The sequence below is a fragment of the Columba livia genome, chromosome 1 (genome assembly GCF_036013475.1).
Source record: "Columba livia isolate bColLiv1 breed racing homer chromosome 1, bColLiv1.pat.W.v2, whole genome shotgun sequence".
NCBI classification, from domain to species: domain Eukaryota; kingdom Metazoa; phylum Chordata; class Aves; order Columbiformes; family Columbidae; genus Columba; species Columba livia.
The window spans coordinates 30,135,055-30,156,669 of record NC_088602.1 but is presented as its reverse complement, the minus strand read 5'-3'; the positions used below and the strand labels follow the sequence as shown (position 1 = coordinate 30,156,669).

The 21,615-nt window shown below is 38.6% G+C and overlaps 1 protein-coding gene across 7 annotated transcripts in view; it reads left to right on the top strand.

Annotated features, from left to right (window-relative positions):
• Nucleotides 1-17,878, top strand: part of RNASEH2B (ribonuclease H2 subunit B) — a 43,440-nt gene extending 25,562 nt beyond the window's left edge. For 4 of the 7 annotated variants that reach the window (XM_021286831.2, XM_005501843.3, XM_065053090.1 and 1 more), the window contains 5 exons: nucleotides 1,055-1,160; nucleotides 4,154-4,232; nucleotides 5,179-5,221; nucleotides 9,835-9,915; nucleotides 11,861-12,600. In XM_021286831.2, coding sequence (XP_021142506.2) covers nucleotides 1,055-1,160; nucleotides 4,154-4,232; nucleotides 5,179-5,221; nucleotides 9,835-9,915; nucleotides 11,861-11,968 — 417 coding nt within the window. In that variant the 3' untranslated portion in view covers nucleotides 11,969-12,600. Of the gene's footprint in view, nucleotides 1-1,054; nucleotides 1,161-4,153; nucleotides 4,233-5,178; nucleotides 5,222-9,834; nucleotides 9,916-11,860; nucleotides 12,601-15,877 lie in introns of those variants that run through there. The other 3 variants (XM_065053106.1, XM_013366797.3, XR_010470429.1) reach the window with 2 other exon arrangements.
• Nucleotides 17,879-21,615: the final 3,737 nt, after the last annotated feature.

Genomic DNA, 21,615 nt, shown 5'->3' with positions numbered 1-21,615 from the left:
GAGAAGTTTGTTACTTTTCTCTTTTGGAGGAGTCTGGCATGAAAGGGATTCATGAAGTGTGGGGAGGCAGAAGCAGCTGAAGTTCAGCTTCTCACTGTGTTCTGTAGGCTTTGCATAAAGTGAGGGGGCTTGTCTTTTGCTTTGTCCACTTCACAGGTAAGCTAGAGGAGAGCTTTGACTGTTGCGGCTTTTAAATTCTGCCATGCTTTAAAGCTGGACAGAAATGCCTTGGGTTTGTGCTACAAATGGGTTTCCTTGTGAATCCCTGACAGAGTCTTTCAGAGTGGTCCTAGTATGGTTGCTGCTGTCCTCATCCAGCCATGCTGTTCAAGAGTTCTATAGACTGTGCAGAAAATAAACCAGTGTTATAGCTAAGCTTGATGTGATCTGTGTTTTGGTATAAAGAAGGCAAATCTCATTTTACACAGGCACATATGCCTCTGCTATGATGCAACTTTGTGGAAAAAGATTGTATGCATCATGTGATACAAGGAAGCCTTGTCATTTAAATGAGTCAACATAAGCACAGAATCTGGTCTAGTTTCTGCAGTGATGAGGCATGGAGATCTCTATTTTGCAGTGAATACCTGAATATTTACATCTGAACAGGTACCTGTTTGTGTTATTGAAAATATGTTCTTCTGCCAGTTACTTCTCTGTTAGATCCAGTATAGGAGTGCCCTATAAAGTCCTTAATCTTTGATTTCCATCAGGACTGTCTTTGCAATCTGGCCGAGCTCAGGCATCCTCTGTTCTCCAGGCAGGTGCCTTTCTCACCTGTGGAATCATGGCTGTTGCATTTAAGTAGCTCAGCTTATCTTAGGGTGCTGCAAAACTGGTGCTGTGTTGCCAAGGCAACATGTCCAAAGACGTGCTAGTTTCTTTGCGTTTTTTGAGCTCATATGCTAGTCATTACAAATGTATATTAAATTTCACCACAGTCCATAACTTGAGTGTTTTATATGCTTGAAACAAAATTACAAGAGCTTTGTCACTGCATTAACATGTGCATAACAACACTGATACAGACGTTTCATTCTGCGGTTTCCTATAGGTAAATCAGACAGTGAAAGCGCTTAAAAGCAACAATGTGTGTGTAGGTGAAAGAGTACTTGACCCTACGTTTGTCAGCATTAAACAGATCACAGATACTGAAGAAGGTAAGAAAACTAACCATTGTAATGAATTCCATTTTTGTGAAATCACATACATGGAGCTAAAATGCATTATTAGAATCTAAAATGTAGTGAAATAGGCCTTTGCAGTAAATTTATTCTTTGTACAGAAAATTCCATACATGTTGTGATTCTGCGCCTTGACTTTTCTGAGTTCTTTGGTATCTTCATCAGATGGCATTGTAATTAACAGTAGGTCTCAAGTGAGGTTCTTTTAGCTTCTCCTTAGTTCAGTAAGTTTTTCTCAGTGAAATATATGCTGGAGTGCTTTGCTGGACAGAGATAGTCTTGAACAATAGGACACATGCTTATATGTCCACCCAATAACTGTCTCTGTATTAGAACAGACTTTTTTATTATAATCTTTATTAGCTCGCAAATTCTCTTAATGGAATTCTCCAAAAAGGGAAGAGATCTTAGGAGGACACAGTCACAGATTAGAAGCTCCTGGTCCAAACATTACTTTTTGCGACAAATGTATACAATACACAAGTGTGTGCTTATTAAGGGAAAAAACTTTTAATATGTGTATGAAATGCCCTGAAACTGACAGTCCTGGTACCAAAAAGTCTGGAGTGATCCTGTTTGCTTCCAGTTACCTTTTCCCTGGGGACGGCAGTGTCATGAATGTTGCTGGGATATGAACTTGTGTAGAAAAACCTGCAAATGGAATCAGAATAAATTCTTTGAATGTTAATTAAAAAAAAAGAATGAAAAGTTTATAACAAGACAAACAAAAGCAAATTGTTTCTTATTACAAAGACAGTCTGAAGTCTGCGTGCTGTTGAAAAATAAGGAGAAACAAAGCAACTTGCTGACGAAGTGGAAAGTGAGTTACCGAGTAATGATATCAAAGGAAACAACATAAATGAGATTTAAGAGGCAACTAGACAGTTTTATAGAAAAGGGATTGTAATATATGGTTTTTAAAAAGAGGCAAAGCTGCAAAACTTGTGACTTCAGCTTTACAGTAGCTTTTCATCCCTTCCTTACCCTGTTTTTTAAAGAAAGGGAAAACTGTCCCGAGAGCAACTATCTTGACTATACTTAAATACTTTATCTCTGAAATTTGTAATTAAATAGCTCATCTGCAGTTTTTTCGCCTTCCTCCTTACTTATAGTAACACGGATATAATAGTCTTTTAAAAAAACATTTTTAGATTTAAAAGAGCAGCACTGAAATAGGGAATACTGGGGGTTAAAAGTAGGTAAGTTTTGGAGACAGTCCCACTGTATGTAGCAAGGTGAATGACAGGAAATCAAATGGCCCTTACTCAACACTTATTTTTAATAAGCATAATTTTCTTGTCTGATCCTTTCACTGCCATGACAGTGCAATTTATTTCTGTAGAGAATTGCTTTCAGAGGGGTATTATGAAATTTCAGTACCTTTTCAAATGGCTGGGTATGTGTAGGGCAAAAATCTGGGAGGATATAATGAGTGCAAATAAGGAAGGAGAGGAGATTTAACATGTGAGACCTGAATATTTCATTTGGAAGACAAAGAAGGGAGGTGCACAAATATTCCTGATGTTTGACAGGAGGTAAATGACAAAGCAAGGCTAGGGTGAGAACACAGACTTCCTAGAAGGCAAACAGTGGTATTTTAAAATTGGTAAAGGTAGTCAATGAAGATTGCTTCAAGGCAGAAATCCACAGAGAATAGGTTTTGTATTTGGTATAAAATAATAGTAGTTGACTTGGCCTCACCATTCAGTGTCATAATGCAGTGAGTGAAATGATGAGAATATTTTTCTTAAGCGATAAATTGGACATATTAAGTGCTGAGATGAAATTGTCTTGAATTAGAATTAGTTCTTGTTCTCTCCTGGCCCTAAAGTGGGTTTAGGGAGTGACAAATTCTTGATGAATCTAGGTGATGAAGGCAGAAGTGTGGATAGGAGACAGTAAGAATTCGATGTCACTGTAGTTGAAATGCATATGCTGGTGTCAGTTTGTTAGTGCTTTCTGCTTCAATGCCAGTTCGCATTCGGCTTTTTAGATTTAAAAAAAAAAAAAGAGAAAACCGTCTCTGGCATAGAAGAAATAGTTCTTTACCACCCTGATGCTAGTTTACCACATGCATCTGAACTCTCTAAGTGTGTAGGGATATATGCAGATAGAGCTGGCCTGTTGTGGATGGAATTCAGAGGCGAGATTTTAGCTTGATGTCTGTCTAGCAAATACTTCTGGCAAATACTTCGTGTACATGGGTGCAGTTCCTCCCTAGCAGCCCCAACAACATCAAGTTTTAAGGATTCAGCCCAGGATCAGTAAGTGCTTGTGTAGAACGTGACCGGAAAAGATCTGGTTTAGGACTTTATGTTATAAAAGGGTCACTTTTTTTCTCACAGAAAAACATTTATAGCAGAAGTGCCCTGTACTGAAAACAGCTTCTAGTAGTTCATATTTCCACAGATAATTATCCCGTCTTGCCAGTGATGTTTAGATAGGCCTTGGCATTTTCCATAAAGTACTGAAATTAAGTACAAGACTTTGAAATAGACTCATTGTCTCATCTAATTGTTTTCAGTTGAAGCCAGAAAATGTACTTTAGTACTGAAGCCCTTGCCAAATAATTGTAAGATCCAGATGCTTTAAAATTAATGATTGCGTGTTCTGTTGAGTCAGCTTTTTACTTTTGCAGGTTTTTAAAATTTAATTTCTTCGGAAAAATACATGATATCTAGTATTCTCAGAAAGTGAACAGCTTTTGTAAAGTGCATACAGCAGATATTAATAACATGTGCTGACAAAGTGAGTGTAGTAAGTCTTTACTTTTTAAATAAACCTACAAGTGTCATATAACATAAACTACTCAACACAGAGAACCATCACAGTGTATCCATTAGAAGTCTCTTACTATTAATTCAACTTTATGATTTATGGTAGTGCATGCAACATGGCCAAGGCAACGTGACTATATAATATGAATGTTCTTTTTCTTCTCCTTCACACTCGCTGCCCTGTTCCTGAAGACTATTTACGGTATGCCCATGGGTTAATATCAGAATATATTCCTGAAGATCTGAGTAAGGAGTTGTTAAAATACTTAGGGTAAGTATTGTTCCAGCTAGCTGCTAGTTTTATATAGCATGCATTATTATCCTTTTGGTCATTTCTGTTGAATACTGAGATTTGTTCATCAAGGTTCCAGTGAATGACACGATGAGATTATATTTGCCACTCTTTAAATGTGATTTTTTTCAAATGCAGATTATGTCTGTCTTCTCTTCCTATGATGCTCAGGACCATGGGCTGGAAGAGAGATGTAATATGTGTCTGATATGTCTGTTATCACAGTTGCATCATGAAACCCTGAGCAATGTATCCCATTTTAAAGCAAGGCAAGGAAGGATATGCAAAGAGTTAAAGCATTTTGTCCAGAATTGTCAAGTACGAGCAGCAGACCCAGGAGCAGAATCCTCATCCCCACTCCTCTTTTCTCTTCTCATTCAGTACTGCTGGGGTTTGACTTCACATATCTAACATGTGTTAGTTTATATTTACATGTGGAAGGTGAGTCAGCATCCTGATCCTGGTGTTCCCTACCAGCAGCAGACTTTCCTTGGAGCATTGCTGGGACCCTGCACCTGCCCCTCAATTCAGTTCTGCTCAAAGGGTTCTGTTGCGGTGGCCTACGGAAGGATGTGCATTTTGCAGCTTGAGGTCCCATAGCTTAACAGTTTCATTGAAGAGATGTTATGTGCTTTATAATATTATCTTACTAATAGACAAGGTTATCAGGAGTATTGTGGAGTTCCCTTGTTTTGGTTGCCAGATCTAAGAACTTCTTAGAGGGCCCATGTTTCTGTGTGGTGCCTGGCCCTGTTTTAGTTGTCTAAGTCAGAAATATAGAGTCCATGAGCTGCTTTTTTTTGCAAATGCATGCCATGTGTGAGCAGCTGATAACCAAAGCAGCCTTTGCGGGGAAGGAATTACAAGCTTTAGGTTGGGCAAGCCAGCTGTCTTAATTTGTAACTTAGAATCTTTTGTTCTTCAGGCTCCCAGAACTTAAAAGCCCAGCATCAGAGCCACCATTGAAGGTAGGAGAACATTAAGATATGGATAGATACATTGTGTTCTAAGCTAATTTCTCGGAATTATTATTAAAATTAGACTAGGCCAAGCACTGGGTACAATACAATGAGTGAGTTGGCCTTGTGAAAAGCCAGTCTGAAATGACACAAGAAATTTACCAGGTACTTCATATTTTGGTTCATTTTCCTGTTTAAAAAATGGGGAGGGGGAAAGAGAGACATATTTTATGGTTTTGGTCAGCAGTCTTTTCATACGTGCTTTGCTTATTTAGTTTTATTGAGGTTGATAGGACAATATGACCTCATAGGTTTTCTTTCATATGTAATTTATGAGGACCCTGAAAGGGACCTCCTGGGTCATGATTCCCAGACAACCATGTTGGATAATCTCTCATGCACTGACCATTGTTCACTGTAAGTCTCATTACGATTTTTTATTTCCATTACTTCTCTTGGAAGACTGTTGTATAACCTCATTCTCTGATGCTCAGAAACCTTCCTGTAAATTCCACCTTGAATTTACTCAGGGCCAATTTATTCCCCTGCGCTTTTGTGCTAACAGTATCATTGTTTTTTTTAGATTGAAATGGCTCTTTTCCCTGCCTAACATTAGTTCTCTCAATGTGTAAAGGGAAAACTTATATCCTTTCTGTTTTCATTTTGTGAAGCCAAACTTGGTTGTGCAAGATAGGTTCTCCATTCCCTCATAATTGCAGGAACATTTCTTTACACCTATTCCAAGATGAACTCAAATGTTTCAAAGCAGGTGACCAGAGTCATATATAATTATTCATTACAAAACCTTTCCTGGTACAGTACGATGGCATTCTTCCCTTCTTCTCTTTACTGGAAGTATTTTATCTCATTACATCTTAGAATCCCACTTGCCTTTATTACTGTGTGATGTACCAGATAGCTCAGAGTCTTACTGTGAACACTTAAGACACACAATTGGGTTTTCGTTGATCAGCGTTCAGATTTACGAGAAATTCATGCATTTAGCTGCTGTGTACATGACTTGTACTTCTCTACATTTCATTCGTTTTTAATGTTTCCAGTCTTGAAGGTTCGCTGGCTTTTCTTTCACTGTGTTAAAAGCTCTTTAGGTGTTCGTTCATAATGCAGAAAATGGTAGCACAGTAACCTTTAATTAACATTCTGAATAGATATTGTTCATGCCACTCCACTAGGAGTCTCCATCTGATCCAGTGACATCCTTTTCTGCATTATTGGCCTTTGTTTCCCCTTTACCTAGTTTCTTACCTACCTTAAAATTCTCATGCAGTCTTGGTTTTCTATAATTTCAGTTGTTTAAGTGGCACCATGTCAAGTCTGCTGGCAGTCCACGTTTTTTGTAGCCATGTGTTATCTTTGAGAAACAAAGATGTTGGTAGGCATTACCTATGTTTTGTTTTTGTTTACTCTTTATCTTTAATTATGCTTCCTTCTTTCCCTTTTTCTCCCCACTCCATTCTCCTGACGCCTGCTATCGCTTCTTATTTTTCTTGACACACAGATGGGTGTTTGGCTGTTCTGCAGCAATACGGCCCCTACCTGATAGAACAGTTGCCAGGTTTTGCCTCTGGACTAGTGATTTCTGACACAGTCTCCCAACAGCGTCAGCATACTGAGTTTTACTTCTATCTTGAATAGAGTGATTTCTCTTCTCGTTTCTGACTGTATGTTTAACTTCTTCATCTTTATTTAAAATAATTTACTGAGGCAAAAAGATATATTCCATTTTGAGGCTACACATAGATTAGCTTTAATATCTATCCAGTCATTACTGTATAGCAGCCTCACTTTTTCCTTTTTTTATTCCCTTTTTGCCTCTGTGGCTAAACAACCTACTATTTGTTTTAATTTCCTTTCCAGGGTCTAACTCAGCTTGACTTTTTGGCAGTTCTCACTTTATCCCAGTATTACCTGACCCCTACAACATTTTTTTTTTGGCAGTCTTTGTTTGCCTGTCATTGTAAAATTCTGCTTACTCCTAGTACCCTTTTTTTTGGGGGGGGGTAGGGGGCAGGGGGGCAGGCTATGTGTGCATCTGTGTGAGCAAGTGGAAGCATTCATATAGTTTAGTCTGAGAAGCTGTTTCCTTCAAGATTTTTCACCTTGTTTGAAGCAAAAGATCCAAAATCGCTTATTCCATTGTTTTCTTTTACATTCCAAGTGTCATCCTCACACATAAGTCCTTTTGCTTTGGTTTAGAGAAGGCATATGGTTTGCATAGTTTGCCCCTCTAGAATCAAGAACCCTACTTTTTATTATCCTTTCAATTTAATTTAAACTGAGGCACCCTATGTCTATTGAAACTAGGTTACTTACTATACCGACTTTTCCTGTGTTGTCCCTGCTACTTACCAAAACAGTCTAAAATACGCTCATTTCTGGCTGTTTCCGTGACTGTTCTGTTAAGCAGTATGTCAGCTAGCACATGGAGGAATAATTGGGCCCTACTGTTATTAATAGCATTTGTTCTCCAATGTATATCCATGGATATAAGTTTTTTCCATGTGGTTGGACAGTTGTTCTGGCTGCACAGTTACTTGGCCCTTTGATTCAGTTAGGAATTATCTTTATGCATTGTAAGAAATATTAAACACACATCAGGAGCCAACTGATATTCATTAGCCATATAGGCTAATGAATATAAGCTGACTATATTAAACTACAAGTGATGTACATTACATACTTTGTACAAATAGCTTTTATACCACTGGGATAGTTCTGAGAATCTATTCTTAAAAATAGTTTTATTTCAGCAGTTTGGTTACAGAGCAAGTGAGACTTAGAACTGCTCAGTTGTTGGACAGTGAAATCTTGCTGAGGATCTGATTAATTTCCAGAGCACTCACCAGGGTGTGTATGATGCTTCTGTGTTTAAGTCTTTGCAGCTTCAGAGATTAAAACTCTCCTTTATTTCACAACCTCAGAGGAGCAAACCAGGCTTGTACACTGGAACCTTTAGTCTCCTTCAGACCATTTTTATTCACTTGCATTGGTATTTCTGTTCATGAGGACAAGGTATATTGACAGACATAGTATAGGATTATTGCAAATAAAGAAGGCTCTAATGTTATGGTGAAGTAATCACATGTTTAGAAATGACCTTAAGATAAATTCTGAAGGGAAGAGAGATTTAGAAACTTCAGCTGTTAACAGAAGAGCTGTGACAGATTCTCTCTCTTGTAGTACAAGACTAAACTGGGTACAGTCTGGACTCTGTGATTTAATGATTAAATCAGAATTACATGTTCTTTGTATTCGTTGTTAGCCATTGATCTTGTGTTGTAATCATCATACTGTCCAGTTTGTCAGCGTAGGGAGTCTGGCCCTTGGCAGATGATGACAGACATCTACAAAAAATATGTAGCTTCTGCTACAACTAAACAGCAAATATTTTGCTGAAATGCAAACATTTTGTTGTGAGTTTTAAAAACTTAATATCAGATTTCAAAAAGAGGAGAGTAGTCATTATTCATTAGATTGTCATTTGAAAATGTAATCACAGCACAGTAAACAGCCTCCTAGAGAAACTGATCCAGATCCCACTGAAATCAAAAGAAAAGGCTGCTGTTGGATCTGGTTCTAAGAGCTGAGAAATCTAAGCTGCAGACCTGGCTTCTGTGCCAAAGGAGTGGGGGGAGACAGATCACAAGCACCATAAACAAAATGAATAAAACAGGATCTTAAAATATATGGTACCATCCAAGTTGCTTGCAAAATCACTCTCTTTGGCACAAAAACGGGAAGGCCACAGTTTAGATTTCACAGGATATTAAGGACAGGGTAATAATATCAGATATATAATAATAATAAAAATACAGTGTTGTAAAATACTATGTACCTTTTTTTTTTTTTTGCTTTTGGAAACGTACCAGGAAGTTTTCACCTTTAAACTAAACACATGCTCACAGTTTATGGAAAGAAATATTCATTCTTACAGCCTGATCATGTGAACTGCCGAGAACCGTTCACTTCCATTATTTCTCAAGTTAGAAGGCACCCAGCACATGCAGCGTCAAGCTGCTTAGTATACTGTTGGATTCAAGTGATGAAGCAATCAACTGAACTATGTCAGTGTTTCACTGTTGCCAAACTGTAGAAACTAATTACTTCTAAAGGTGGTGCACAAACAGATAATAGACTAGATGATGACCCACTCATGCTGGCAGATAGCAATAACCCTGGAGCTGCTGCACAGTTCCATGAGACCATGGGGACCAGAGTCTCAGTTCCCTGGCTGTTAGACACTAACTTTCAACAGCTGCTCCGTAAAGATTCTCTAAATAGACTCTGACACCAAAATCACAATCATGGAAGTTAAAAACAGGATTAAAATCATTTCTAGAAGTCATTCTTCAGAAGGCTAGGGAGAAGAAAATGGCAGAGTGAGTGAATGATCTCTTCTGAATACTGTAGGGATGGTATATGTTCACGTGTGAAGAAAAGAATGACAAAGAGAAATCTTTCACTGTTACTGCAATTTTTTCAGTTGATTGGCAACCCTATTTTGGTGCTATGGTTACCTTTTAAAGCCAAAACTTTAAACTTCCATGTCTGTACATCATCAAAGTGGTTCACAGAGCAACTTCCTCGCTCTAACATTTCAGAAAATGAAATTATCAGATGACCCTGTGGAAGCAGAAGAAGACTATACTAAGTTTAACAGCAACAATACGAAAACCAAAAAGGTAAGCAAGCCTTGCATTCATGCATGTTTTGCTGAAGCATATATTAATATCCAGCATTAGCACGGAGTGCCTGTTTTTCTCCTCCAAACACATCACAAAAACAAATACGAAATGGCAGATGTCCGTGGTTATATCTCCTTGAACTTCTGATTCACATTTCGTTTACTTTGAAAGTCTTAATGTCCCATTCTGAGCTCTTCTATGCTGTTACTGTTTGACTGTATTTTATCAGTGGACATTCCAGCAAACCTCACAGACTGACATGTGTTAAGATGCTCTGCTAATGGTTGCAAAGCTTTTTGAGACCTTTAGATGAGAAATCATGTGGCTTAGTGATAGCAACTGTTAAATTTCAGTTATTTGAAAGAGAAACAAAGATGGCAGCATTCACTTACATTCCAAGGGATGCTAAGAAAGGCTTTATTTTGACCTAGAAATATTGCTTGTGCACTTACTTATGTCAGCTTAATGAAGCTGAATCAACACAGAGCTTGCCGATCACCAGCTCCAACACAAGTTTGGAGGCCATTTCAAATCTGAGTCCAGCGGTGCCTGCCACTGTACTATTCCTGGGATTGCAACAGAGATGTGAAAAGAAATAGATTCTGTCTGTGTGTGCCAAAGTTGTTAGGCTTGCACTGGCTTATTTCTCAGAACACTGAAAGAAAATGAATCCTTCTCCAGTACATTGGGAACCAAAAAGGCCCCCTGTGCTGACCTTCAGACTAATGCTGACTACTCTTTATCCCTTTGCAAAGACAAGCAGCTGGTGACAGATGCATTCCTTCTTCCCTCCAAAATCCCCAGAATTTTTCGTATTCAGGGCATATGCTAGTTTTGAAGTAAGAAGAGAATTGCCCCCTAAGTGAAAGTGATAAATAGCTTAAAATGTACTTGTTTCCCCCTTTCCCCTATTATGTGCCTATAGCTTTTGAACCAAGCATAAAGATAGAAATAGTCTGAGGAGAGATAATTCGTTTTAACTTTAAATGTGATTTACTTCTGAAATAATGAAGCACATTGATGAGAGAATCTGGGAAAGAAAAGATAGCTCTTGGACTCTGTACAGTATACTACTCCTTTTTTTAAAATACTTTGGCAGTGGTTTTGTTTGTATAGTAACACAGATGATTGCACTGTTGTTGCCTATCTGCAGCCTATCCATAACCTTCTAGCTGATCCCATGTACTGTAATTGTCCTGCAGTCCTGCAGACTGAGGAATATCATAAAGAAAGGTCAATGCAAAGTTTTCTTAATAGGGAAAACAGCTAGGGATTTAAAACATAACATTTTTAAATAAGAAAGAAAAGAGGTCAGCTCTATAAAACGTGGCTCATAAAATGTGTTTTAGGTGTAAAAGTCTGGGAAGTTGTCCCAGTGGCCTTAAAGTGCTTTGCAATTGTTCATTACCTTCTTCATTCTTAGTTCTTCCATTTCTTTTCCCTTTACTTCACTGTGCAAGAGAGTCTTTGATAACAAATCAGTGTGAATTATTCATCATCTGTAATGCAAGGCTGTAATTCAGCCTGCTGACAGCATAATCATGAGATTGAGTCGGAGGGTACAGTGTGCATCTGTTATATTGCATGCATTATTCCTCTTTAATGTACAGCCAGGGATTATCCCAAAGTAAACGTTTGAGTTGGGATGCCTCATTCTGCAGAAAGGAAAGATGTTTCACCTCCTTGTCCTTGTAGTTGCTTCTGTGTCTTTGTCTGAGGTTAAGTAATTCATGACAAGTATTTTTCTGTTTGAATAACCTCAAATTAGTTTAGTAAGGTCTTTCTCCTACAATTTAAAACCTGCATAATATTATATTTACTTCTGTCTACTAAAAAAGCAATTCAGCTTCCTGCTTGACTTCTGTATTTGGGAGTTTTTAGCTTATACTCCCTTCCTATGGAGGTGCTGCTTAACTTTTTCTGTTTATCATTTCACTAACAGGCAAACAGCAAGATGTCTGCAGCACAGAAGGCTCTGGCCAAAGTTGATAAGAGAGGAATGAAATCCATTTCTTCTTTCTTCAGCTCCAAACCTAAAGCTTCAAAATAAAGACTTACTCTTGAAAGAGTTTTATACAGTGGTTATTTTTATGTTAATCTAAAAATTCCTCCCTTTTTGTTAGTGTAGTATATGCAGGGCATGCAGGGTGGAGTGTGATGAAGAGATCTGTGAGCTAGCGTGGGACAGAGCTGTTACACCTCAGCAGGGCAGGGTGGTACCATGCAGATATTCCAGCCTGGCTCAGGAAGGCAGCTGAGCTGCATTAGCATCGTCCTGTAAGCTGAGAAGCAAGGTTAAGTGTAGTACCACACTGTGCTGCTGCTTGTTCTATAGCAAGCTTGGTCAAGGCCACCACAGTTTTCTTCACTGCACTCCAGTCTGGGCTGGAAACACGCCCTCCTTTGAGTTTTCAATAACAGTTTTTTCATTCATTAGGGGCAGTATTTTCTGATAATTTCTGGAAATTTTTACCCAGTGTAAAACCAGAGTACCATGGCATCATTAGTTTTTTATGTTGACTCTAACCATCTAACTGCTGATGGAAACATTGCCATTGGTGGCAATTTATCAAGGCAAAGATAGTGTCTGTATTGGGATTTTGGTTGTTTTGAATATGCTAGAAAGAAATTGCAATAAATGTCAATGTGCATATAATGCAATAAAGTGTTTTGTGTAATAAATTTGTGCTTTTTGTATTTGTTGTATGTTTCAAGAGATAGGTTGAGCTTCAGGACATTTCTTAAGGTGTTCTGGTATTTTCCCGTCTATAAATGTTAATCCTTAAAGAATTTCAACATCACTTTGGACTTACATGATAAATCTGTAATACATGGCTATGTAGGGGTATTTTTATGTTTGGTTCCAAGCTCAATAAGTCCTAAAAAATAATCGGGGAAATATTTATTTAAAGGCAAAATGGGTTTTTAAAGAGGCCTATTTGGAGCTGAATGCATAATTCAAAAGTTTGAGTGGTTTAGATAAGGTTTAGTTTTATGAAGTTTTGCACAAGGTAGGACTATTATGTAAAATGCACTACTCACTCTTGAGTGTGTTCTTTCCTCATTACAAAGTATTCCTGCATATAATGGAGGGATAGCTGTCTGCTGTGTTGCAACTCGCCTGATTCACAGAATTGAGATGAAGTCACTGGGATTATTTGTTCAGGTCTAGTCAGTTCTGCACAACACTCGGAGTTGGATCCACCAGTCCTTGCATTGAGCCATTACTGTGGATCTGCTGCAATGTGTGTTGTAGAAAAACACTCTTAAAATACGTTGTTCTTTGCTCCATCAGATCAGTAGAGAATCTGCCCATATCCCTTGGCAATGGGGAGTTTCAGGGCAACTCAAAGTTTCTTCATTTTTATTAACTATGCCATTTTTCCACTTCAGACATAACTTGCTGCCATTTACTTGGACTACAGTGGTGTCTGTTGGGTTGAAGAGCTCTGCGGCATTCTCTTCCAACCAGAAAGGAGTGAGAAACCTTGCTGTGCATTCCATGCACGTTTGCGATCGTTGTTGGGGGTTGTATGCCTTTCAAACCAGTGGGTTTTTCAATGTTTCAGACATAGTTTGTAAATGGGGAAGTCAATAGAGGAAAATATTTGGAAATCTATGGAATTATTGTCTCTGATTTCAGAGAAATGTATTTAAGAAATGTGCATGCCCTCTCAGTAGTGTAATGTTCTCAGTTTTAAAAATGTTTGTCTGAAGTGGATTATCTAGACTCAAAATTAATTTCCTTAGGAAAAAAATGCTTCTCAGGCGTTCTAAGGAAACACTACTAGAAGTCTTCCTTGTCTCGGAAAATCAGCCCATAGTATTAGTGTTTGAATGTAGTTTGAGAAGTGTGTGATTCAGGTGCAGAAACCACTGATTTTTCAGTTAGGATGGTTGTCCCAAGTGATTTGGTGCTTTAATAAAATTCCAGTCATGAATGCTAACTTTATGAAACAATATAAGGGGATGGGGAGCAGTAGGGGACACAAAAATACTCAGGAATTGCTACGTGGAGCCATAGAGAAATTGTTGTTGTACCACACTGCCGTGTTGTTCAGCTGTCTGCATCAGAATTTCACCAGCCCTATCAGAAAAACGTCATTTTCTGATATTAACTATCAGACAAGTTTAAAAATTAATAGTAGGTTTCAATACATGTGACAATCTCTGTGTGCACCACCTTTAGAACTGCCACCTTGCTTTTTTCCTACTTCACTTGTCTAGGCTGTAAGACCAGTCCTGTAGCAGCATGTGTTGGTTTATCCAGTGGGTCCTTGCTATGACTGGAGAGAACTGGCATTCGGTGAGCCCAAAATGAGCAATTGTGATCATGAACTTGAAGGGTTAGATTTTGAAAAACATTCACCCTAGCCCAGGAGTTTAACTGACTGTCAAATAAACGCCCCGGCTTCATATCAGTATGAGAAAGGATGCACCAGTTATGACAACTTCCGAAAACCACCACTCAAAAGTGCGGGATAATGTTATGGGGGGAAAAAAAGGAGAAAGAACAGGCACATACTGTCATGTTAATTGAGTTGTTTTGTGAAGTAAGCAATATCTCAGGCAGTATCTTGGTGAATGAGAGGAAAGGAATTGTGTGTTTATAAATGGAAAGCCAGTTCTGAGCAGCAGAAGATGTTAAGAGAGCAGACAAGCATGGGATGGACGTTTGAGTGGAAAACCAAGAACGGGAGTTACCTTAGAAACAGGAACAGTGAGATAGAACAGATACGTGGTAGAAGGTCTTCTGGATATTTAAATCTGGAAGTTTTATGAGTTTAGTTTTTAATAGTTCAAAAGCCTTGCAAAATAGATTTGGGAAATACGTCTTTTCATCAACTTGAACAATTCAAGAACCTTTCTTCTAAGAAGAAGTCTCAGTTTCTCTGTTCAGAATTTGGAATGGAAGGACAGTTCTGATAGAGGTAGGATGCCTTTGTGCTGACTTCTGATCTGGGGTACCAGTTTTTTTCTTTACTGTGCATGACTTTAACATCTGCCGCTGCACTCGAGGACTAAGTCTGGAGTTCTTCCTCTGTGCACAGGGCCATTGTGCTTCAGTGTGTCACAGCTCAACTTGAGCTGTCAGCTGTGCCATAACTTACAACAATAGTAGTTTTATTAGTGGCTGCTTTTGCTTGAACGGGAATTTGTGCATGACAAAAAAAAAAAAAAAAAGCCATTTCCAAAAGCCATTAGAGCTTTCACGTGAAAACAAAAACTCTTTTCCCTTTAGGAACGAATGAAATACATTTAGTAACTTTGAAACTTCCTCAACATGTAGCTGTAAGAAGTTATGAAGAGCATGTGGTGCCAAATACATAAAACAATATTTCCTACCACAACGAGGATTTAAATATATTTAGTCTGCCTGGCCAGCAGTAGCAGGAGGTCATTATGAAATGCTGCTTTGCTTTGCCATTTCTTTCTTGGGTAGCTTAGTATGAAACAATGTGCCAGCACCATTACAGAGATGTGGTCTTACTTAATTTCATTTTCTGATTTAATATGCCATCTCTACATGTTCGTGTCAATATCTGATGAGTTGTGATGCTTTTGTAGTTGTTGTTTTGGGATTAAGCACCTCTGAGATTTCCACTTATTTCAATTTGACATTGCAAATGGACTGATATCAGTTGGTATGGAGAACTTAATATGGAAATACCAGCACTGACTTAGGGATACATCAGGGTTAGACTTGCACGTCATTTTCAGTCTTAAGTAATAAAGTTAGTTCTATTCATAGAAGCAATAATTAGTGATTTGAATATTTTCCGTGGAAAAGGTGGCACAGTTGGCAGAATTTTCATTCAGATGTGAGATTTCGAAGAGTTCAGTGACGCTTTTTCAGGTGTTCACTTGCATCTGACTACTTTTAGAGGGAAACTAAATGCATGGATGCTTATTTGAATCGATTAATGTTTATGACTAGGGTTTTCTTTTTCCTTTTTAGATGCCTGTGCAAAGACATGCAAAGAAGAAATGAAAGGAGCATAAGGAGACTCACTAATATTACTTTAATTTGCCATAATCTCAGAGCAGCTTTTAAAGGCTTTTTTTACGCACTTTCTGAAAATACATGCTTGAAGTTAGACATGCCCTGTTCCAAGAAAAAGCAAATCTCAGCAGATTAACATTGTTAAATAAGCGGTGTGTTAAACATACACTGCTTCAAATTTTATAGCTTATACACTATTGGTCTATCAGGCCCTTCCAGGAAAGCACTTACGAGCATGCCTAATGTTAAGCACATGAGCAGTGATCTCCAAGTCAGCAGTGTTGTTCGTGTGGGTAAGTGCTTTGCTGGATCAGCGCCTAAAGTCCTGTTAGGTGCTGAGCATCCTGATCCATATCCAGCAAAGCACTTAGATCCACGCTTATCTTGAAGTGGAAGAGCCGGCCTAACTAATATTTGTGCATTAGTGTTCACCATAAAATCTCTCTTGGCACAGTGACTCACATGCTTAAAATTAAGCACCTGCCTAAGTATTTAGCAAGGTAAGGCCAACGGCATCCTTCAGCAAGTCTGAAATAATTACCTGGGTTTGTACAAGTTTTCTTTTTTTGTACTCGTTGCTTTTTAACAGAGTGTATGATTTTAGTGGCCATAATTACAAGTTTTAGAAGCTGTATAGCAAAACATCTCGTATGCAATTTTCTCCTTTCTTATTCAAAACATAGCCAAATTCGGCAAGATGGCCTTTCTGGACTACAAGTCCGATGTTGAGACTTAGAATCATCTGAAATGAAAAAAAAAAAGTTAACTCTGTTTTGTAGGACATTTACATTTAATTTTTCTTTTTCCCTGAGTTTGATTTTAACAGTTTTGTCCAGCCCAGACTGATTACGCAGAACATGTCACCCGGCTCTGCTTGTGCAGACAGTCTGACTCTTGAAGTGCTAAAGCTTGAGGTAGGATGTGTGTTCAGAAGGGCAGATGGAGAAGCTGTATTTTTATTTTACTTCTTTTTCTCTAAGGGATTGAATACTTAGAAATGTATCAAATAACGTGCATTTTGTCTGGAGAACTAAACCAAAATCTATATAATCCTTCAGGTTAAAAATAAAAAAGAGACCTATTTATTTATTATTTTTTTAATCATGTAAGAAATACTTTCTGTGGGGTGAACTTCCACCAAAATGTCAACTTGAGTCTACATAAAACATGCAGAAAATGGATGCTAATGAGATCCTTAAGTGATCTGTGTCAAATGCAGTCTGATATTTTTAGCTTAAATACCTTTTTATCAAACTACCGTTGATATCTAACTCTTGGCTACAAAACTTTTTTAAAGTAATAATTGACGGGATTTTGAGTATAATTACTGTGTACATCTGTAAATTTGAACTGTGACCCAAGTTCACAGACACCTACAGCAAATGACCAAAATGTTCTGTAAAGCTTGAATATATTTAAAGCATTCTAGATAACAAGTAAATAAAAATTACTTCCACTCTGGCAAATTCTGCCTAAATTAAAGTCAAGCAAGAGCTCCAAGAAGAGTTTATTAGGACATTGATTCCTAAATTCCAAGACAAAGAGGCAATAGATTATTCAACTTTCTTTTGAACTGATTCTGATCAACTCTTTTTCAGGATATGAAGAACTTGAACTGTTAATCATTTGGAAATCATGTAGGAAAGGAAATGTAATCGGAATGGTTATTTTAGAAATTTGCACTGAATTATTTTTGTTACTTTTCTGCTTGTCTGGTTAAGCCATGGGCACTGTCCCTTTTCAAGGAAAAAGTATTTATTTTAACATAGTTTTCTAGGCAGTACTGCATGAATATTATATGGGTCCAAGATAAAATTTATATTTTTCTAGCTTACATTTTAAAAAATGCTTGATATATGAATAAGATTTTGTATTTCAATAAATTGTGGTTCCATTGTTTTGTAAGCTTTTATTTTTAATTCATGTACAAGAAAGAAATAAATACTTTTGGAATGATTTGTTGATTATGACTCCATTAATTTCAGAGAGAAATAAAACAATGCAGTTCGATCAGACTACTACTGGCAGCCTCCACAAGAGAGTCAGTAATTCGTAGAATGAGTTGAAGGAAAATAATGAATCCTGAGATAGATACGAGTCTAAAAGTTCATTAAGACAGATTCAGTGAAGCAATTAGGCTAATCCTTGAGAACCTTACTGTACAGATCATAGAATCACAGAATGTCCTGAGTTGGAAGGGACCCACAAGGATCATCGAGTCCAACTCCTGTCCCTGCACAGGACAACCCCACAGTTCACACCATGTGTCTGAGGGTGTCATCCAGTCTCTTCTTGAACACTGTCAGGTTTGGGGCTGTGAAACCTCCCTGGGGAGCCTGTTCCAGTGCTCCACCACCCTCTGGGGGAAGAACCTTTTCCTAATGTCCAACCAGAACCTCCCCTGGCACATCTTCCCGCCATTCCCTTGGGTTCTGTCTCTGATCACTAAAGAGAAGAGATCAGCGCCTGCCCCTCCTCCTCCCCTTGTGAGGAAGCTGTAGCTGCCATGAGGTCACCCCTCAGTTTCCTCTTCTCTGGGCTGAACAAACCAAGTGACTTTAGCTGCTCCTCATACGACTTCCTCTCCAAACCCTTTACCAACTTTGTGGCTCTTCTCCGGACTCTCCAATAGCTTTATATCCTCTACTGAAAACCATATCCGTGTACATAAGAGTTCTTGGCCTAAGTATTCAGGATATTTTGATTTTCATGAACATGGCAGTGAATCTCTGAACAATAGTGGGATGAGGAAAGGGGAGGTGAAGAGAGGCATGTGATATTCATGTCATTTTTTATTTCACTTTCTTCTCGCATACATATATAGGTGCTCCATCACAGACTTACACAGAATGGATAGACAATTATTTTGCATGGTTTGTTTTTTGGGTGTTTTTTTTGTTTGGTTTGGTTTGTTGGTTTTTTGTTTTTTTCCTAGCAGACAGTTAATCGAACACAAGGGAAAAGCTTTTCCTCTGCCAAAACATTATCCTGGTATCGCCATGATACTGTGCTAAGTGCTGATACGAGGCTCCAAGGCTGTTAGGAGGGTTATTGCCATTTCATTTGTAAAATCCAGAGAGCGAGGGCAAATCAAAGGTGGTGGTTTGTTTTTTTAGTTGGCAGTCAAGTTGGTGTATTGGTGTTAATGAGAACCAAGTAAGAAAATCAGTAGGATTTGTACAATTTCATAAACCCATCACTCACCAGCACTTACCTGTAAAAACAGAATTACCAATGCTGAGCATAAATCAATACAGCAGCTTCTATTTAAATATGAAATAGCACTTACACTGCCTAGCTCCAATTTGCAAATAAGGTAAAGACTGGAGAAAATGGCACAATGCTTTACATCTTTAAAGAACCGCCATAACTCAAGTGTCTTAAGCTTCGCTCTGTAGTACCCTCTGTGTGCACAACTGTTACATTTCTTGGGGTCTGTCACATTGAAAATTGCCTGAATTTTTCAAAGCTCCCTTTTAAAATGCATTTGGTACCCTGAGATAGTAGCCAAGCGAGCAATGTTATCACAGGTAAAACAGGTTAAAAAAATATTTTAACAGCCCACTGCTGTGGCTCATCAATTTTAAAAAAGGGAAGATAAGAGAAAAGTGAAAAGCTGTGCTTTAAAATCTGGCTTCAGATTTGGGGTTAATTGTTGTGTTCACCCTTTGTATTTTCACCCTGAGGGCCTGATTTGATTTCAAAAGATGCTGAGTTGGTACAGCCCCACCTCCCCTTGACTCAGGCCCACCAAGCAAACTGTTTCACAATGGGGACCCACATGAAGATCACCAAAACCCAAACTTTTGTGTAGCCCTACAAATGAGTGAAGCTGGTCCTGGCTGTGAATGGAACCACCAGTACCTTCCCAGTGCAGTTGACGTTGCTGGAGGTTCTTCATACACTGTTCAAACTTGATATAGTAGGAGTGAAAGTGAAAAATAGCTGATATACTTTCTGACCTTGTAGTCAGTCCTATTTCAGAGCAACTGAGCAGAAGGTTTACAGAGGTTGATAGCTGAGGATAACTGAAGCAGCCTTGAAGAAGGTCATTAAGGAGTCACTCCATGTCATTTTAACCACCTGAAATTTAGGTCTCTACTCACCTCTACTCATCTTCTCTGATATTAGTATAGAGCATCCTGAAGAAAAGGTGAGGTTTTGTATTCTAAGAAGAATCCACTGGAGCTGGGGCTTTTTCCTATGCAAGATAAGATCAGCCCAGACATTGTGTGTGCTTACATATGTAATTTGTAGATGGCTGTCTTCAATATGGCTGTAGTGCCTTCAAGATTTTAAGGCCATCCTGTATTTGAATTTAGCCTCCAGGCTAGACAGGGTAGGTCAGCTTCTTAAGATGTCTTTTGCTTTCCATTAAGCATTTCCTCTCTCTCCTCATTTTATAAATACATAATAAACTTATTTTTTACTCTGTTCCATTGGGAGAACCCCTCTCTACACTACAGGTTATATTCTGCAGTGTTACCACATAGTTTTCTCTTACAGCCCACTGAAACAATCCCTGAAATTTTGCCCTATTACTCCCTCCCCCCAAATTACTGTTCTGTGTTTGAAAGGGCAAAATTTGTTTGTAACAATTTTGCACTCCATGTCTGATGTCTGAAACCTTCCCGTCAGCCCACAAGGAAGGATTGAGGAATGGGATGAAACTATCTGCATTAGCTGCAAGCAGGGAAGGTAGGTAAGTTGATCTGGGCCTTTCCCCTTCCTTTCCAGATGTACTCTTGTGACTGATTTTAAAGGACTTTTAGCCCCTTAATTTCCAGTTATTGTTTCTCAGCTGTTAACTGCCCCCTGCCCCTTTGGCTGCGATGCTGAGGGTTATTGTGCGAGGCACATTCAGGCTTTCAGTGTGAATTAAAACAGCAACCAACAGCCAGAGGGTCATAACTGTTTAAGCTGTTAAGGCTCAACTGAAAGAGTATATCCAAGTGTACTTCAGCTCTCTGTCCCTCAGCCTTCAACCTATAAACTGTGAATTATGTCTCCCTGCCTCATCACAGTAAGTTGTGACAGTTACTAGCTCACAGGATTACAGTTTAAATAAAAATACATTTAAAACTGAATCCGGTGAACTCAACCTGAACTTCTTTGAATTCCCACGTGCCTACCGCAAGCAGGAACACCTCCTTGGAGACCAGAGCTACACAGAAACACTGATTTGTTCTGATTTCAGGAAAAGCAATGTGGGATTACCACTTAGTTCGTAACACGGTGTGAGGCAGACAACCTGCTGCAGAGTAACTGGGCCCTGACCCAGGCTCCCAAATATTGATGGAGGGAAGTTTTTGTCTAGATGCAGGTCATGAGTTGTTGGTTTAGGCTGGGCTCTGTGGAATGGAAGCTTTATGGAGGGCTTCATATTGCCATTTGTTCACACAAACCAAGGTTCCTATGCTTTTTGTGCTGCTTTGGTATGATTTTGGCCTTAGTAAGTACAAATTGCAACCTCCGTCCTTCCTGTAGTCTGGTTATACCATAAGACTAGCAAAAAAAACCCAACCAACCAACCAAACAAAACAAAAACAAAAACAAAAACCAAACCATGTTTGTAGGGTTTCAGTAGGATCATTGCTCATGGGATTACTTACTGAATGACAAGTTATTTGGGCAACCTGCAAGATTTATGAAGACAAGGAGAGATTCCCCATGCACACTCCTCCCATGCAGGA